Source organism: Odocoileus virginianus, chromosome 23, assembly GCF_023699985.2.
Source record: "Odocoileus virginianus isolate 20LAN1187 ecotype Illinois chromosome 23, Ovbor_1.2, whole genome shotgun sequence".
NCBI lineage: Eukaryota > Metazoa > Chordata > Mammalia > Artiodactyla > Cervidae > Odocoileus > Odocoileus virginianus.
Window position 1 is genome coordinate 6,639,004 of NC_069696.1, and position 17,426 is coordinate 6,656,429.

General features: G+C 51.0%; 2 protein-coding genes across 7 annotated transcripts; one reads left to right on the forward strand and one right to left on the reverse strand.

Moving 5' to 3' along the window:
• Nucleotides 1-8,121, reverse strand: C23H22orf23 (chromosome 23 C22orf23 homolog). 6 transcript variants are annotated; one of them, XM_020896491.2, is made up of 8 exons: nucleotides 7,896-8,121; nucleotides 7,486-7,597; nucleotides 6,495-6,557; nucleotides 5,268-5,380; nucleotides 2,401-2,583; nucleotides 1,088-1,219; nucleotides 765-917; nucleotides 1-616 (listed from the first exon to the last, which is right to left on the reverse strand). In XM_020896491.2, exons 2-8 carry the CDS (start codon nucleotides 7,586-7,588, stop codon nucleotides 545-547), a joined length of 819 nt encoding a protein of 272 aa, XP_020752150.2. In that variant the 5' UTR covers nucleotides 7,589-7,597; nucleotides 7,896-8,121; the 3' UTR covers nucleotides 1-544. The 6 variants fall into 6 exon arrangements, 4 of the variants coding, with proteins under 4 accessions (XP_020752150.2, XP_020752149.2, XP_020752151.1 ...); XM_020896490.2 differs by having other exon boundaries at nucleotides 765-950; XM_020896492.2 differs by lacking the exon at nucleotides 5,268-5,380 and having other exon boundaries at nucleotides 765-865; nucleotides 7,896-8,120.
• Nucleotides 8,122-8,146: 25 nt separating this feature from the next.
• On the forward strand, nucleotides 8,147-17,426 carry POLR2F (RNA polymerase II, I and III subunit F). Its single transcript, XM_020896485.2, has 5 exons — nucleotides 8,147-8,267; nucleotides 8,765-8,834; nucleotides 11,596-11,726; nucleotides 15,938-16,009; nucleotides 16,503-17,426. The coding sequence occupies exons 1-5, from the start codon at nucleotides 8,248-8,250 to the stop codon at nucleotides 16,591-16,593; spliced, it is 384 nt and encodes a 127-aa protein (XP_020752144.1). The 5' UTR covers nucleotides 8,147-8,247; the 3' UTR covers nucleotides 16,594-17,426.

Here is a 17,426-nt window from a genome sequence, read left to right on the forward strand (position 1 = left end):
TACAGTAAATGTGTTTTATTAGCCAGTTAATCATAGTGGTTAAATATTTGTCCAAGGCTGTAAGAAGTCAAACAAGTAGGTCCTAAGACGGGTAGGAAGAAAGGAATCATATTCATTACTAAGTTCAGAAAACCTAATGTGTGGGACACAGGGACACACAGTGGGCGAAGCGTTGGGAAGAGGCCCTACTGGACACCCTTAGACACATACCCAAGGTGGTTAAGACCTGGACTTGCTTTCACTGTGTGTGTGCACGTGCGTGCGTGTGTGTGTATGTGTGTGTGTGTGGGTGTCTGGATCTGTGACTGGTCTCAGAGGCTCAGCTGACCCTGGGCAGAGTCTGGAGGAGAATCAGCTCATTTTCTGAGATGTGGTCCATTTTCTAGGGTGCTGTGTCCAGGGTACCGTAGGTGGGGGCAGTGCTATACAACCATTTCCATGGCTGAAGGGCAGAGTGGGTAGACTGACCTGGGGGTGACCCGGCTTGGCAAGGGGGTGGGCTCCCCCGCCCTCCTTGGGGTGGGGAGCAGGGGCGAGTGGAAGGTTAAGTGGTGGCAAGAGCTTTCCTAAGTTCCTCACTCCTCTTGTGGTCAATGTCTTCCATTTCCTGTAGTTTCTGCAAAGGGCATTGGGGAAAGCTGGGTGTCAGGGCGGATGTGAGGCTAGAGCGGGACCCCCGAAACAGCCCGAGTGGAGCCTCACTTCGGCTCACGTCTCGTCCCCCGCACCCACGTCCCGTCCACCTTCCCTGGTGCTTTTCCTACCTGGGAGATTTCAGTAAGGATGATCCCGCGATACTGTCTGCCCTGCCCCAGGGCCTCCATGTCAGCCAGGAATTCTTTCCTCTCCTGAACTTCCTTCACCACTGGACAGGGAGAGGGCCGTCCGTGCACAGGACAACAGGGGCCCCCGTGCTCCTGGGAGGGATGGTGGGGCGGCAGGTAGCCTCTCTTGGGAACGGGGAGCAGTCCTGTGGTCCGTTTCTCACTCGATGGCCCTCAGGGATCCCCCTTCCCCTGCTCCCGGGGCTCTTCCACACACACTCCCCCTTCCCCTCCCCAGCGTAGCTGGCCCCACAAGGACTCACGTTCTTCAAAGCGGTCCAGCTCGGGGGCTGGGTCCTCCTGTCGCACGGGAGGGGGCTTTCTTTTCCGTTCCTCTGGCTTCTTCCCGGTGGCAAAGATATTCTGGAGTCTTCGCTTCTCCTTCTCCAGATCCCCTGTCGGGCCCAGAAGTGGCCTAGGTAAGGTGGGCAGGGCACCCCCAATTCCTGGAGCATGCTCACTCCAGGGTGCCTGGGAACATGGTAGGGCTTCTGCAAACCCAGCACCTCCTACCCTGGGCCGCCTCTGCACTGGTCAAGTCACAGTAGGCCGGAAGGTGTTGGAAGGACCCAGAAGAGAGCTTCATCGGAACCCACACACGGGGCTTCCCTGGTGGCTCAGCGGTAAATGTGGTGGTTTAGTCAGGAAGTCGTGTCCAACTCTTGTGACCCCATGGACTGTAGCCCGCCAGGCTCCTCTGTCCACGGGATTTTTCAGGCAAGAACACTGGAGTGGATTGCCATTTCCTTCTCCAGGGGATCTTCCCGACCCAGGAGTCAAACCCAGCTCTCCTGCATTGCAGGCAGATTCTTAAATGCAGGAGCCATGGGGTTCGATCCCTGATCTGGGAAGCTCCCACATGGCATGGAGCAACTAAGCCCGTGCATCACAGCTACTGAACCTGTGCTTCAGAGCCTGGGAGCCGCACCTCCTGAAGCCCAGGTGCTCCTCAGGAGAAGCCACCACAACGAGAAGCCTGCCCGCTGCTGCTAGAGACTAGCCCGCTGCTTGCCTGCACTAGAGAAAAGCCAGCACGAAGACCCAGCACAGCCAAAAATAAATAAATAAAATTATTAAAAAAAAAACAAACCCCACAGACTGCCTGGGTGCAGAGCAAGGCTAAGGAAACTCAATGACTGTGCAGTATAGCCCGGATGGGGAGGCCGTGTGGAGGGGCCAAGAGTCACATCAGGTGCCAAGTGGAAAGCGGGGGATGTAATCGCTCTCTGAAACAGGCTAGGGCACAGAGGAACCCGGGGTTCCAGGCCCCATGTGAGCTTGAGAGAGCAACAGCTGTGACACCTGACCTCCAAAGATTCATCAGAGGTGGGGGGAAACCAGTTAACTGTTAAAGAGAATTCTGGGAAAATGTATACAAAGTAACCAGCTAACTGGTTTCCCACACACCCTGAATGCCTCCAAGCTAACAGGTGCGGAGGTTGGAGAGCACTGGTGTAAACAGCCTGAGAATTTGATTAGCCGCCTGCGCAGCACCCTGTGGGCTGTTCGTCTCCCTGCCCCCCTCAACCCCCCTCGGAGGGTAGAAGAGGGGCTGTGGTCGAGGCCGCTTACTCACGGGTGGCCTGAGGCTTGAACTGCTCCCGGCTGTAGGCCCCGTTGGCTTGGCACCTCCTGGCAGGCCGGAGGTGGGACCGGGCAGCCAGGATGGGAGGCAGGTAGATGGCTGAGCTTGGCTGCTTGGAAGGCAAGACCCTCTGGCTGGAAGTTGGGCTGCACTGCAGGGGGAGAGTGTCTCCTCCTGGGGAGGGAAGGGTCAGGGTCAGGGGGCCCATCTAAGTGGTCCCTACCTGTTAAAATAAGTCAAACGGAATGGAAGAGTCTTCCCATCTCCCCTCCATACCCTCCCCTCTACAAGGAGTGGTGGTAACAATTTGGTGGTCTCAGCCCATTCTTTTTGATACTTACATAATCATGTTCAAAGATATATGGGCATGTATACGATTCATTTTTCAAAGATTGGATCACACTGCATTCTATTCAGTAATAGACTAACAATCTTCCATGGGGTCGCAAGGAGTCTGACACAACTGAGCAACTGAACTGAATTAACAATCTACCATGAACATCTTTCCAAATCACTCCCATTTATCTAAAACGTCTTTATTCTTTTGGCCGTGCCCACGCAGATCTTAGCTCCCTGACCAGGGACTGAAACTGCGCCCTCGGCAGTGAAAGCTCAGTGTCCTAACAGCAGCCTAACCAGCAGTCCAGATCCCCGGACTGCCAGGGAACGCCCTCCAACCTGTTTTGACTTGGATCCTGTCTACCTCCCGTCCCTTTCCAGCCGTCTCTGTCATCACCCAGCAGGGAGTATCGAGCATGCACTCTGAGCCAGGCCCGGACACGGGGTAGAGAGGTCAGACGAAGCCCTGCCCTCACAGTGCTCCCATCTGGGTTTAGACGGTGGTAACAGCGGCGATGCTGACAGTATGGCTATGGTTGCAGTGCAGGGATGGGCCACAGGGTGTATCAGAGCAGGGTTCACGGTTATAAATAGGGCAGCCGGGGAAGGCCTCACCGACACAGTGACATTTGAGAAAAGACCCATAAGTGGTAAGAGGCCAGCCAAGGTGATATTTTAGGGAAGAGCATTCTAGGCAGGATGGGTCAAGTCCTGAGGTGGGAATGTTCCCAGAGCATCTGAGAACAGACAGGAGGCTGGGGTGCCAGGAATGGACTGAGCCAGGGGTGGGGTGGCGTGGGAGTAGAGGTGAGAGGTCAGGGAGGGCATGAGACGGGCGGGGCCTCATAGGCCTCTGGAAAGACTGGCTTTTATTGTGTGTGAGGTGGGAAGCCATTGAGGGTTCTGAGCAGAGGAGTCACCCCTTTAGCTGCCATTGAAAATACAGCATTGGGAATTTCCTGGTGGTCCCTGCTTCCACTGCAGGAACCACAGGTTTGATCCCTGGTCTGGGAACTAAGATCCCTCAAGATGCACAAGCAAAAAAAAAAAAACAAGAAAAGAAAATACAGAGTTGGGGGTCAAGGGCTTCCCAGGTGGTGCTAGTGGTAAAGAACCTGCCTGCCAATGCAGGAGACATAAATGACACGGGTTTGATCCTTGGGTCTGGAAGATACCCTGGAGGAGAGTATGGCTACCCACTCCAGTGTTCTTGCCTGGAGAATCCCATGGACAGAGGAGCCTGGCAGGCTACAGTCCATGGTGTCACAAAAAGTCAGACAAGATTGAAGCGACTGAGCACGCACGCACGGGGATCAAGGGCAGAAATAATCACAGTCAGGATATGGTTTGAAGGTCAAGCAGACAGGACTGCTGGTGGGTTGGATGTGGGGTCTCGGAGAAAGGGAAAGAGGGGACAGGATGACTCTGATGCGTCTGCCCAGACGAACCAGAAGGATGGAGCTGCCATTGTTTCCCACTGCCTTTCCTTTCTCATGCCCTCTATCTAGGGCCAACCATGGTTTTTCTCTCTCTTCTCTGAAGAGATGCTGTGCTTTCCAGAATGTTCCTCATACTCTCTCTGCTATTTCTACCTGTCCAATGCTAAATGCCACCTTTTCTTTTGGCTCAGTCTCAGCAAATAATTAGAGCCAAGCAATTCTGGGAGTTCAGGTGAAGGAGAGGAATTTGTGGCTTGTAAAAGAATTTAAACTAAGCCTCAAACAAACAAGTAGGACTTGGTTAAGAAGAGAGAAGAGAGGGGAATCTAGGAGAAGAAAGTACACTCAATACCAAGGCTTGGAGGCAATATTTTAAAGAGAAAATGTCTAAGGAGAAAAAAACTGCCAGGCAAACTGGTTACTTGTGTTGACCTAACCACTAATACAATTAGTTTGTCAATAAATATTGAGCACCTCAGAGTCAAGGACTTCTCTGGTGGCTCAGATGGTAAGGGGTCTGCCTACAACGCAGGAGACCCGGGTTCAATCCCTGGGTCAGGATGATCTCCTGGAGAAGGAAATGGCAACCCACTCCAGTACTCTTGCCTGGAAAATCCCATGGATGGAGGAGCCTGATAGGCTACAGTCCATGGGATTGCAAAGAGTAGGACACAACTGAGCGACTTCACTTTCACTAGGAGTCAAGGTACAGTGGTGAACAAGGCAGGCTCAATCCTTGGTCTCCAGGTATTTACTTTTAATGGAATTTCTAGCACATTCTCTTTATTGTCATGTTGTAAGGAAGGAAGAAAGGGTTAGTTGCTCAGTCATGTCTGACTCTATGGGACCCATGGACTATAGCCCACCAGGCTCCTCTGTCCATGGGATTCTCTAGGCAAGAGTACTGGAGTGGGTTGCCATTCCCTTCTCCAGGGGATCTGTAGGGGACATCAAATGATTAGTAGATGACTTGAGTGTGGAGATTGAGTTATGTGACTCAGCTGCGTTGTGGTATTAGGCTCTGGCAGCCTGAGTTGTCCTTGTCCACAAAGAGGAAGGAGATCTGACTTCTGAACTGACCTGATGGAGCCTCCCTCCCCCAGTCAGTGCTGGGCAGTCAGTCTTTGTCTCTCTGACTCTCCCATTCCAGTTTCTGTGGTTGACCAGATGCCTCCTGATAGGCACCTTCTTTCCTGAAAGGCAATAGCTATTGGTAGATTTGAGTGAAACTTGGCAGGCTTGAACCTTCTGGTATCCTCTTAAAGGTAACTTTACAGATCTCTGTTCTGATCCCCTAAAAGCTGATTCAGTTAAATCTCAGAAAGCAAGGTTGTTTTCAAGATCTTAGAAGGTACAAGCTGAGCCACCAGAGAAGCCCAAGAATGCTGGAATGGGTAGCCTATCCCTTCTCCAGGAGATCTTTCGAACCCTGGAATTGAACTGGGATCGCCTGCAATTGCAGGTAGACTCTTTACCAGCTGAGCTATCAGGGGAGCACTCTAATGTGCATAGTACTAGTCAAATATCTGACTCTATTTCTTCCACAATGAGCAGTTTCCCTAAACTGTAAGTTTTTGAGGGTAAAATAAAAAGATACATAAAACCCCATTTTGTAACAAGAGGCCAGATCAAATGATTAGAGTTAAATCATATTCAATGCTTCAGGTTAAATAATTGTACTTGCAAAAATAAAAGTAAAAATGGTTTAATAAAAGATTGCTTTGTTTGTAAAAAAAAAAAAAAAAGATCTTAGAGGGCACCTTGTTACCATGCCCATGTACATTCAGTTTTTTGTTTTCCTTAAAAATAAATAATATAGTGTGTGGTCAGAGGTGAAGTGTGGAAAGGTTTTGCATAGTTTTTCTATGTTGGAAGCCTGCCATTAATCGAGTTTCTGCTAGCTAAGCTATGAATGAATAAAACCATGCATGAGACACACACAGGACTCTCGTCTGGAGTGCTCATATGGTATGTGTGTAAGAGGGTGGGAGAGATTGCAGACTTGACAGCGTTTGGACTGTCTGACTGGGCAGGAAGTCTCAAATGGGCTGGTGCCCTATTGGGAAGGCCGGCTAGAGCCGGATTGCAGGAGTGGCTCATGGGCTGGGACCCATGTCTTGGGAAGAAGCAAAGACCAAGACCCTGCAAGGTCAATTCCCTGAGAGCAAGGGTCAGAAATACTATTCAAATTTTGTTTTGTGTGTGTGTATGTTTAAAATTAGGTTCCCTACTCCTCAACATGGAGAAAGCATTACAATGTGACCCAGAATTCCTTTCCCCCGGAAACCTCTCTGGTCAGCCTCTTACGTTTAATGGTGTCCATGATGTGGCGCTGTTGGAAGTTAGTCAGTTTGGATTCCTTCATCATCACTGCAAGACAAAGCACTTCAGTGAGGCTTCCTGGGCTGCAAGCAGATGCCTTCATCTCACCCCACTTAAATTTAATATTGTATCACCTCCTGCTCCCATTCTGGCTACCTGAGTACTTAGCTTGTGGGATTTGAGTTCCTTGAACAGGGATTGAACCTGGGTCTCCCGGCAGTGAAAATACTGAGTCCTAAACACTGGACCACGAGGGAACTCCCTTTCTTTTCTACATTTTTTTTCCCCTATACCACTCATCACCATCTAAGTTCTATATACCTTACTTATTATTTGTTACTTTCCTACTAGAATATTAGCTCCAAGGGAACAAGAATTTTTCCTTATTTCTTTTCTTTATTGCTGTGTTTTCAGCACCTGGGACAATGTCTCAAGCACACAGTGGGCTTTAAAACATTTTTTGTTTTGAATGAATTCATTTTGAATGAATGAGTGAATGAACAAGTATTCATTAAGCATGTGCCAGGGACTGGAGCTACAAATGTGAGCCAAAACAGGCATCATGCCCTGATGGAGTTCATGAATTGAATGTTAATTCAACGTTAATTCAGTGGAACACACTAGGTATCTGATTACAGGTTGCACTAAGCCCAGTGAAGGAAAAGGTATTTGGTAGTGTGCAGACACATAACGGTTCCACTGTGGTGATGATGGGTGGGGAGGAAATAAGTCTTCCCTGGAGAAACTGAAAGTGTGATCTAAGGGGCTCATGGGAGTTAACTACTCTGAAATTCTTAGTTCTTTGACTTTGAGTCACTTCCAAGTTGTAGGACCCAGACCCCTGAACCGTTCTGAACTCCAGGCTTCTTATCTGTAAAATGAAAATACAATTACTAAGCCATAAGTAATGTAGGGGAGAACTGAGAAACAGGGTAACTGTGACAACCGCTCTTCTTGTGCCCTTTAATGCACTGACCTCTGAGCAGTTCGCAGGTCCCTGGGGTGTAAGTGGTCAGCTTGGGACAGCGCCAGAACCCTGTTCCTTTAGTCACCGTCTCCACACTCTCCTGGGAAGCCATGGGAGGGATCTGAAGAGGGAAAAACCCAACGAAACATTCCCTGTCTCCCAGATCCAATCTCTTCTCACACCCTCAACACCACCCAAAGTTTGGGAGCGGGTGTCGGGTCGCAAAAGAATCGTGATGCCGCCTGTCAACATCGCGACAGTGCCCGATCCTTCCACCTTGAAGATCCACTGGCAGATATACACACGCAAACAGAGACCTCATCCGGACCTGGCGCCTGTGGCAGGGAAGCCCCCTCGGGAGGAAAGGGGCGTGAGGGCAGCCGTGCCCGTGTGTGATACGCCCAAAGGGGAAACCTCACCCTAAAGTAAGACCCCGGCTGGGTGGCCTCTCTCCCCACAGAGAGCGGCGGCTGGGCTCCGGAGGTCGTAATCAAGGCTCTGAAGCAGCAGCCGCTCCTGGGCCCTCGCAGAAATACTTTTGAGATCTCAGCCACTAGAGCCTGCAGCTAGCGGCTCCGGCTACCATGGTAACGCAGACAAACTGCTCCGCGCATGTGCGTATTTCTCGCCCCGCCTGCCTCCCGGAAGTGATTACCTCTAGGTCACGGCGCAGGCGCAGAGTACGCTTGGCAGCGCGCGAGACGGAGGTACGCAGTTCGCCGGTCTCCGCGCGGGTCTGAGTCGCGGAACTGTGGCTGCTGCGCGGGCGTCATGTCAGACAACGAGGACAAGTGAGTGAGGGAGCTAAGTGACTTTTGCGAAGACTCAGAAGGGGCGGATGAAGCGGGAGCCAGGGTCGAAGGAAGTTGAGCCAGGGGTTGAGGGGACTAGGGGTGCTGAGGGGGCCCGCAGAGCCGGAGAAGGGAAAGGCTGGGAACTGGGAGCATAGACCCGGCCAGAGGCTGGGCGCGGAAAAGGCCCCGGCTCGAGGGTCCAGAGAGGATCAGTGAAAAAAGTACCTTTCAGCAAACTTCCACTGAGTCGGGCTCTATGTCAGTACCAAATATTGAGATGTATTAGGTATAGTCTGTGCTCTTCAGCTGGGGTCTCTTTCTAGAAGAGGCCCATGGTTAAGATGAGGACGTCAGATGACTAACTTATTGGATGATTCACTGGTTAGGTGGATATTTATTGAGAGCCTCCTACGTATCACATGAGACTCAGATCTCTGCCCACTTTGATTCTAGTAAGTGATGCTCTAACTAACGGGCTTCTTACACTTGTGCAGTTTTGATGGAGACGACTTTGATGACGTGGAGGAAGATGAAGGACTCGATGACTTGGAGAATGCCGAGGAGGTCAGTACTGAGCCTTGGGCTCCCCTCTCTGCAGCCCAAGCTGCCAGATAGCCCCACCAGTGATGGCCAATCGCATGCCTCTGCCTCCGGTTTGTGGTCAGGGTGCTGCCAGTTCGAATGAGGAGAGATCTAGTCCTGGGTAGTGGAGGAGTCCTACAGGGTTGGCCCAAAGGCTTTTGTCCTCTTGGACCACAGAGCATGGCTTCTGGGGCAGTTAGTTGACTCAGAGTTGAAATAGCCCTTTCATTCATTGTGCAGACATGTGTTGAATGTTTATTATGTACCAGGAGCTCAGCAGGGTGAGGCTAAATAAAGAGCAAGGGGGAGAGTGACCTGAGATAAGGCTGGAGAGGTGAGGGCCAAGATCAGGCAAGATTTTGTAGCCTAGGGGTAGTGGGAAGCTGCTGACAAGTTTTGGGGAGCTGGGGAGTGGCATGATCCAGTGAGGAATGAGTTGGGAGGAGCAAGAGTCAAAGAAAGCCCAATTAGGGTTCAGTCCAGGTGACGTCTGTAACTTGCACTTAGGTGCTGGTAGTGTCTGTGATGAGAAAACAGATTTGAGAGATCTTGGTGGATTGGATGTGGGGCTGAGAAAGTGGGACATGACAGGAATGACTCCTGTGTTTCTGGCTTGAGCAGCTTGGTGGATGAGTTACTGGCGTTGTAGATAAAATAGGGTTTTCTGTGCTGTGTGACTGGTGGAGGAAGAAGTGCTTTGTGTCTTCTGGAGAGAGGGATCCCTTGATTGTTTTTTAGGTTGGTAAGGTGAAGGCCCTGTTTTTGTTTGGGTTTTCCTGTCTGCCTGGCACTCTGAGGTTACCTGTTCACTGAGTCAGAAACTTTCTTCTCTATCCTTCTGATCCCTTTCCATCTCTCTCCTGTTGACTCTGCCTCCTCCATGTAGTTGAGTCCTGTTCCTGTTTCTCTATTCCTAGTGCCTCAGCCTGGTTTAGATCCTCATTGGTTTTCACCCGCATTACTGTAGAAACTTGTTAACGGTTTTCCTGCCTTGAGTCTACTGTTTGTTTTCTGCTGCCAGAGTTGACTTCTCCTACCCACATGATTGGTTACTATTGGTCTTCCTCAGTGTTCTCTCTGCTTCGGCCCTTACCCTCTACAAAATATTCTCAACAGGGTATCCAGAGTGATCCTTTTAAATCTAAAGTCACTCTATCTCTCCTCTGCTCAGAACCTGTATCTGGTCGCTTCTCATCTCATTCTGAATAAAAGCCAAAAACATGCATAACGTCCTCCATGATCCGACCACCTGCTCCCTCTGTGACCTTCTCTCTTCTCGGTGTCCCTGTCCCTGCCAGGGAAGTTCCAGCTCAGGACCTTTGACTGTGCTGTCCCCTCTTCCTTTTCCCTTAGATATGCACACAGTCTGCTCCTCAGCCTCCTTCAGGTCTGTGTTAAATATCACCTCAGTGAGGCCTTCCCTGACCATTCTATCTCAAATCACTGCATTTGTCCCTTCCTCCAACATCAACACTCGGACACTCTCTGTCTTTTCTCTCTGTTTTTATACTGCACATTTGACTACTAATTTTATTTATTGTTCATCTCACTGTATTCCTGGGTCAGGAAGATCCGCTGGAGAATGGATAGGCTACCCACTCCAGTATTCTTGGTCTTCCATGGTGGCTCAGTTGGTGAAGAATCCACCTGCAATGCAGGAGACCTGCCTGGGTTCGATCCCTGGGTTGGGAAGATCCCCTGGAGAACGAAATGGCTGCCCATTCCAGTATTCTGGCCTGGAGAATTCCACGGACTGTATAGTCCATGGGGGCTCACAAGGAGTTGGACACGATTGAGTGAATTTCACTTTCACTGTATTATATAGTAAAACTCTATGGGAGAAAGAACTTATCTGTCTTACTGCTCTGTGTCAAGCACTTAGAATGCTATCTGACATATAGTAAGCACTCAGTAAATATTTGTTGACTTAATTTTATATTACAGAATTTATTCTCCTGTCTATAACCCTGTCTGTACCTTTTGTGCTAATCATACCCCACAATTAGGCGTACAGGCTGAGTACGTTCTCTCCCTCCTGTGTCTTTGCACATATGCAATTCAGCCTGCCTGGAACGCTCTGCCTTTCCTTCCTTGTTAGCTTGGCAACTCATACTCATCCTTCTAGACTAGCCCAGGTCTCATCTCTGGACTGTATTCCTAACCCCCAGGATGAGGTAGATGTCCCTCACTTTCTTGTGTAGTTTGTGGCACGCTGGCACACTTTCATAGCACTTGGTGTTTTGTTTACTCTTGTCTTTTTGCTGGACTTTGAAGTCTTTGAGAGCAGAAACTCTCTCCATCTCAGCACCTTTATCATGTCTGGCACATGACAGATGCCTAATAAGTGATTATTAAATATATACATATTTAAAGATGGGGTGCTTGTTCCTCTTCCTGCTTCGGGTAAGGTTGTCTATGCTCAAGGACTTCTTTGTATGGAGCCAACTCTTCCTTCTGGATGAGGCGGCTGGCTTTGGACTCCTGATCACGATTCCTCTTTCACTAGCTCTGAGACTTTGGCCAAGTTAGCTGACTGTCCAACCCTCTAAAATGAGCATTGTAATCCCCACTTCATAAAGTTTTTGTGAGGATTGAGTGGGGTGTTAATAAGGCAGTTGCATGGTCACTGGCATGTAGCGAGCAATAGTGTGGAGGTGCTTACAATCACTGTTGTCGTCATCCTGCCCCTCACCCCCAGTAATGCATCCTGAGATTTTTCCCTCTTTTCTGCCTTGGTGTCCAGGAGGGCCAGGAGAACGTTGAGATTCTCCCTTCTGGAGAGCGACCGCAGGCCAACCAGAAACGAATCACCACACCATATATGACCAAGTATGAACGAGCCCGCGTGCTGGGCACCCGAGCCCTTCAGATTGCGTGAGTATGAGCTCCCACACCATATTGTCCTTTGATCAGGCCACAGGGAACCTCCAAGCTGTTGGTCATGGCCCAGCCTGACAACAGACCCTTCCCTTTCTCACAGGCTAAACAAAGGCGGTGCTGCTCCTGTGTGCCAGGCACTGTGCTAGACCCCTGTCCTCAGGGAGTTTTGTGGTCCATTGGGGGAACAAGACATAAGCAGTAGACGAGTAACAGTAAGAATACAGAGCGTGATGATTGCCTGTCAGGTGGGGAAGCGAAAATAAATGAAATAAGATCAGACCTAGACCCTTGTGGGCTCGTTAGTTGCGGGTGCTGCAGCAACTCTCACTGGGCTTAAGGTGGTTCTTGACTCAAGTAGACTGGGGCCAGCCCAGAGGAGTGAGAGAGCCCTCCACATCGAGGCCGCGCTGGGAACGTGGAAGCACAGAACAGTGGTTGGGGGTGTGGGGGTTTGAAATTAGCAGCCCTTCCTTTCTCTCCCAAGTTGGGAACTTGTTGAAGAACAACATGATTCAGGAGCCAGCCAGGAGACAAGTCAGGTCAGGTCAAAATGTGCAATGCCCGCATGTCTACCCGTCAGCCACAGGCATTGCAGGCGTCAGAGGCCGTGTCTGCGGGGGCGGGGGCCTTGTACAGAACAGACCCCAAAGCAGCCCCCCTGAGGGCAGGTGGCTTTGAGGAAGCAGGAGCTCTTGAAGAGGCTGGGCCACAGGTGCTGGCTTTCCCCACCAGGCTCCCCTGTCAAATGAGCTCCTCCTCTGTTCTGGCGAGAGTTAAGTGGGAGGACGCAGAGAGCAGATGTGTTCCTGTTGCTCTCGTGGCACATCCTCCCCAGGGAAACAGGAGGCTGAGGAAAGGAGCCCTGTCTCAGACTTCTTACCAGCTGCTGGGAGAAATGGTGGACACCTGGAGGAGGGGTGCTTCGAGAAGAGAGGAGTGGGAAACAGGCTCGAAAGAAAAGTTGGGGCCACGGAGTTGTGGGGCAATACGTATGCTAGGGGAGCGATGATGCTCAATCTGTGCACCCCCACCCCCTGCCCAAGTTTTCAAACAGCACTGGACTTTTATCTGTGGAGTGAAGGTGACCACTCAGTGGAGGGTTTTATTGGGGCAGGAAACCGTTGTTCTTCACTTGATCGGCAGCGGTAGACCTCCTGCCGGCCTGCTTGCACCCCTTGCTGGTCTGGGTGAGTTGAGAGCCGCACTCCGTATGGTGATTTCAGTTGCTGGGGTCAGGACCCTCTAGGCCTGCACCACAGGTATGGTCACTGCTGGCTACATTTGGCCATTTAAATTAGGTAAAACTAGATAGGAGTCCAGTGTTTCTATCTCCTTAGTCACATTTCATGTGCTCAGTAGCCCTTGTGGCTACCGTGATAGGTGGCACAGTTAGAGGACATTTCCATCCTTACAGAGTGCTGGTTGGGTGGTATGAATATGAATATGAACATGAATATGTCTGCTGAACACGACCCAGCAAAAAGAATAATTCATAAACTGTTTTTTAAGCAAATAGACTGTATGCAAGTTAAAGTCTTTCAGCATCATATAAGATATTGTGCTTGTGCCTTTTGGAGATATAAAGGGATTAAAGACACAATTCCCTAATCCTCTGGATGTTTACTGACTAGTAGGGAAGAGGGACTTCTTCTAAACACCCAGAACCCAAGGCAGACGAGATTGATGCTTTAAAAGAGAAACAAAAAAGGAGAGAAGGGAATAAAGTGATGTCGTCCTGAAGGTATCCTCGGTGCCAGAAACAGCACTAGGAAAGTGGAGGCGGGCATGTGTGGTTTGTGGTGGAGGAATGGCAAGTAGCTTGGGGCACAAGACTGGAAAACATGTCACTGGTCCCTTGAGTGACATTTAGAAGATGGGCGTGCGTTTGGTGGACAGTCTGGAGCAGGCATTCCATGCAAGGCCCAGCATCCTGCTTTCCTTTGGAGGTAAGACTCTTGTCCAACCTTGTTGGGCTGTAGCACTCCTTCAGATTAAGAGCTCAGTTGCTGTCTGGTGGTTTTCCAGCTGCTGTAAGCCCTTGGACAGTCAGGGCTGGAGCTTGTCTTGAGTTATGGGCCTGCAATCCTGCACTTAGGAGTAGATGCTGAACCATGTTTTCTTGGATATTTGTGGATGAAGTCTCACTCCAGCTCATTAGCCCCATCTGGTGGCTGAATGGTTGCAACTGCGCTGTGCTTTGCTCAGCCGCTGAGTCTGGCTGACTCTTTGCGACCCCTTGGCTGCTTCCCAAGGAAGGTTGCCCCTTGGAACCCCTGGTGGAGACTTTGAGGGCACACTCTCAGATTTCCTGTGCATGTAGTAGGGCTGGATGAACGACTATTCTTGAATTATTCATGTCTTGAAAGAAAGAAGGCATATGCATGTCAGGGAAAGCATTTTGCCACATTCTTTAAAACATTAAATATTAGGGAAGTTTAAATAATTATTGAGAGAAGATATAGAAAAAGTTAAAAACTCAGTTTCTGCGCTTGGGGAATTTTCAGGCTTCGGGGAGTAACAGACATCAGAATATTTAGCAATAGAATTAGTAGATCATTTATTGTAAACTGGTGGCTCTCGGACTGGCTGGTTATCTGAATCACCAGGGGAGCTTTGCTAATGTAGGTTCTCAGGCTCCTTCAGTAGAGAATTTATTCAGCGGGTCTGGGGGAGGACCTGGAAACCTGTATTTTTAGCATGCTCTCCTGGATGATCATCAGGTTTGGGGTCCATTAGTGTAAACTTGAGTTGGAATCAGTAAGGGTGACTTCCTAGAGGAGATGGGCCTGGAACTGGTCTGTCTGTTTTTAGACCCTCTGCTGTGGGCCAAGTGTTGCACTAGAATAGAACTTGGGGTCCTGGACCAGCAGATCTCATTTGGAAACCTTCAGATGGGTAGTCACAGTTTAGTGACAGTGGTGTTGAAAGAAGTGTGTGTAAAATGAGTCAGGGCCCTAAGGCTTCAGCATGTGCTTTTCAGGGTGGAGACATCTAAGCCTCTCACAGGCCTATAAGAAGAGGAAGCACTCACGTGAGGATACAGAAGGAAAACAACAGGGCCTGTCTAGGAAACTGTAGGGGTTTGGTATGGCTGGAATGTGGGGTGAATAGAGGCAGGTAGCATGAGAAAGTACTGCAAAGGTAAGCGGGGGCCAGATGAGGTTCTGCCTGCCTGATGGCCATGGGGTATCAAGGAGGAGAGGTAAACAGGTGAGAGCCTGACCACAGACCTTGTGTCAAGGCTGGAGGAGCAGGACCCTCGCAGGGGGTGTTGCCAAGACAGAGAAGGAAAATGAGGTGAGCTAGGCCCTGAGGCAGGGCTGGGGGTTGAGTAGAGTGGTCAGAGGGTGAGCTCTTGCACATGTGGGTCCTTTGTGTGGAATATTCTGCTGTGGCCGTGGGCTCAGGAGTCTGATGGGCCCTGGGGAAGGTCCTTGGCCGGGGGAGTGGACGTGATGAATGTCACCCGACGCACTAATGAAAGCGCATGCTTGTCCCATTCACAGTACCTGGTTTCAGTTTGTGGATCACCAGGTTTTTAATGGGAGGTGTTACAGCACAGTAGAGGGGAGTCTTCAGGGTTCAAATCTTGTTCTGCCATTCACTGGCTGTGTGACCTTGGGGAAATTACTGACCTCCCTGTGCCTCAGTAAAACGGAAGTAGCAGTAGTACTAACTGCTGCTGCTGCTAAGCCGCTTCAGTCGTGTCCTATTCTTTGCGACCCCGTGGACTGGAGCCTGCCAGGCTCCTCCGTCCATGGGGTTTTCCAGGACTGGAGTGGGGTGCCATTGCCTTCTCCGGTAGTATTTACTACAAATGAAATAATCTACATGGAGGGTGGAGAGCAGCTATGGCACTTAGTGAGTCTGCTTATTAGCCAGTACTGTTTTAGCATTCTTGTTGTGTAGGGCAGGGCTTTTTGTCTTCATTTTCAAATGAGGATGCTGAGATTGGGAGAAAGATTCAGGGTCTTTGAGGCCCAGTTGAAGCCCAGTCTACTGGCTGTCACTCGAGTGCCCTCGCTGTCAGCACCCCTGAACCACTGCTCCGCACCTGCCACTTGGGGGAGGTGTCCCCTCTCGCTGCCCTCTCCAGGTGGGCTCTGGGGTGCTGATCTGCTCCTGTTCGTGAAACTCTCCCCAGCTTCATGCTGGGCCCTCTTCCTGTGTGTGTAATCTCCCCACACCTGTCCTTACACCTGCAGGATGTGTGCCCCCGTGATGGTGGAGCTGGAGGGGGAGACAGATCCCTTACTGATCGCCATGAAGGAGCTCAAGTAAGTCACCCAGATGCTGGTTCATGGTTGCAGAGCCCGGGGGTATCCGCTGGGCGCTCTGCTGCACACCCTGCCCCACTTCCCTGCTGGGGACGTGTGGCCTTGTTCCTGTAGACCCTTAGTTTGGGAGTCAGCCCTTCAAGGGGGAGGAGGGGACAGGCAAAGGGGGAGGGGAGGACCCTGACGAGACATGGACCGTCCCTGTCTGTCCCAGCACCCCTTTTCCTGCTGCAGTTGGCCTTACCAACATCCCTCTGCTTTCTGCCTCACCCTTCAGCTGTGGGATGGCAGGCCCTTTGTAGATTTTGGTCCCACACTCAGAGAATCAGGGACTTTTTTTTTTTTTGGCTGAAAGTCCTTTCCTACAAAGTACATCCATGGTCTCAAGAGGATGCTCCTGAGGCTTCTCCTCCCTTGCCTTCTGCACCTGCTGTCCCTCTGCTGCAGAGCCGGGGTCACATCCTCACATACCTCTATCTCTCCCTGGTCACAGGGCCCGGAAGATCCCCATCATCATTCGCCGCTACCTGCCTGACGGGAGCTACGAAGACTGGGGTGTTGACGAGCTCATCATCACCGACTGAGCTGGAGTCAGCCTCCGGACTGGGCCTCTGCCCGTGGCTTGTCTCATAGTCTTTTTATAGTCTTTATACGTGTAAATAGTAAATTCTTCAACTTTCAACCCCCTCTGCCTCCTGCTGCCTGTGAGGCCCACCTCCATCTTCACTGTTACTGCCCTGCTGCCTGGAGGCTGTGCCCATCCCAGTGGCCCTGGGACCATCAGCTCTTTAAGAAGCACCAGGGCCCTGACCCCCTGGGCTCCCCCGCGTCCCCCCCTCCATCTAGCAGTCCACCAGAGCAGAGGCTGCTGCAGGAGACACCTCGGCTGCCTTCCCAGCAGACAGACGAGCCTTTGTGCCCAGGGAACTGGTTGCCACGGAAACCCCCAATTTCCTTTCCAGTGGGGACTGGCTGCAGGGGCTTCTCCCTTCTCAGGAGTATCACAGAGCAGGTCTCATCAAGCCACCCATTGTTTTCCTAAGGACCTGCCTCGAGCCTCTTATCATGGGCTCGGATCCCCTTTCAGGAGCCAGTGCCCCCAGCAGGAAGCTTGGGGATGCAGTGATCTCCTGCCCTCCCCGAGAGAGCCCTACTGGGCAAGTCAGCAGCTGGAGCAAGGGCCGAACACCTGCCCATCCCAGCCGCACCACCCCTCCCATTCCCCACCTGTCAGACCACTCCCCATACGCCGGATGACCCACCCATCTGGTCTGCCACACCCATACCCTCTCCTTTCCCTTCTGTGTGGAGACCCTGATCCCTCCAGGGCCTTCACTTGGATGGGTGCTGGGGTGATGGTGGGCCGGGCAGCAGGGCTTCTGGGTTCAAGGCGTGACATTAAATCCAGTTGATCACA

Excerpts from the sequence above, each read along its gene's own strand:
- C23H22orf23 (XM_020896490.2), bottom strand. The coding sequence starts at position 7,588 with ATGGCTTCCCAGGAGAGTGTGGAGACGGTGACTAAAGGAACAGGGTTC. Across the intron at positions 6,558-7,485 it reads GACCTGCGAACTGCTCAGAG|TGATGATGAAGGAATCCAAA; the intron begins GTCAGTGCATTA and ends TTTGTCTTGCAG. Across the intron at positions 951-1,087 it reads GCTGGACCGCTTTGAAGAAC|AGAGGCTACCTGCCGCCCCA; the intron begins GTGAGTCCTTGT and ends CCCGTTCCCAAG.
- POLR2F (XM_020896485.2), top strand. The coding sequence starts at position 8,248 with ATGTCAGACAACGAGGACAA. Across the intron at positions 8,835-11,595 it reads ACTTGGAGAATGCCGAGGAG|GAGGGCCAGGAGAACGTTGA; the intron begins GTCAGTACTGAG and ends CTTGGTGTCCAG. Across the intron at positions 11,727-15,937 it reads ACCCGAGCCCTTCAGATTGC|GATGTGTGCCCCCGTGATGG; the intron begins GTGAGTATGAGC and ends TTACACCTGCAG.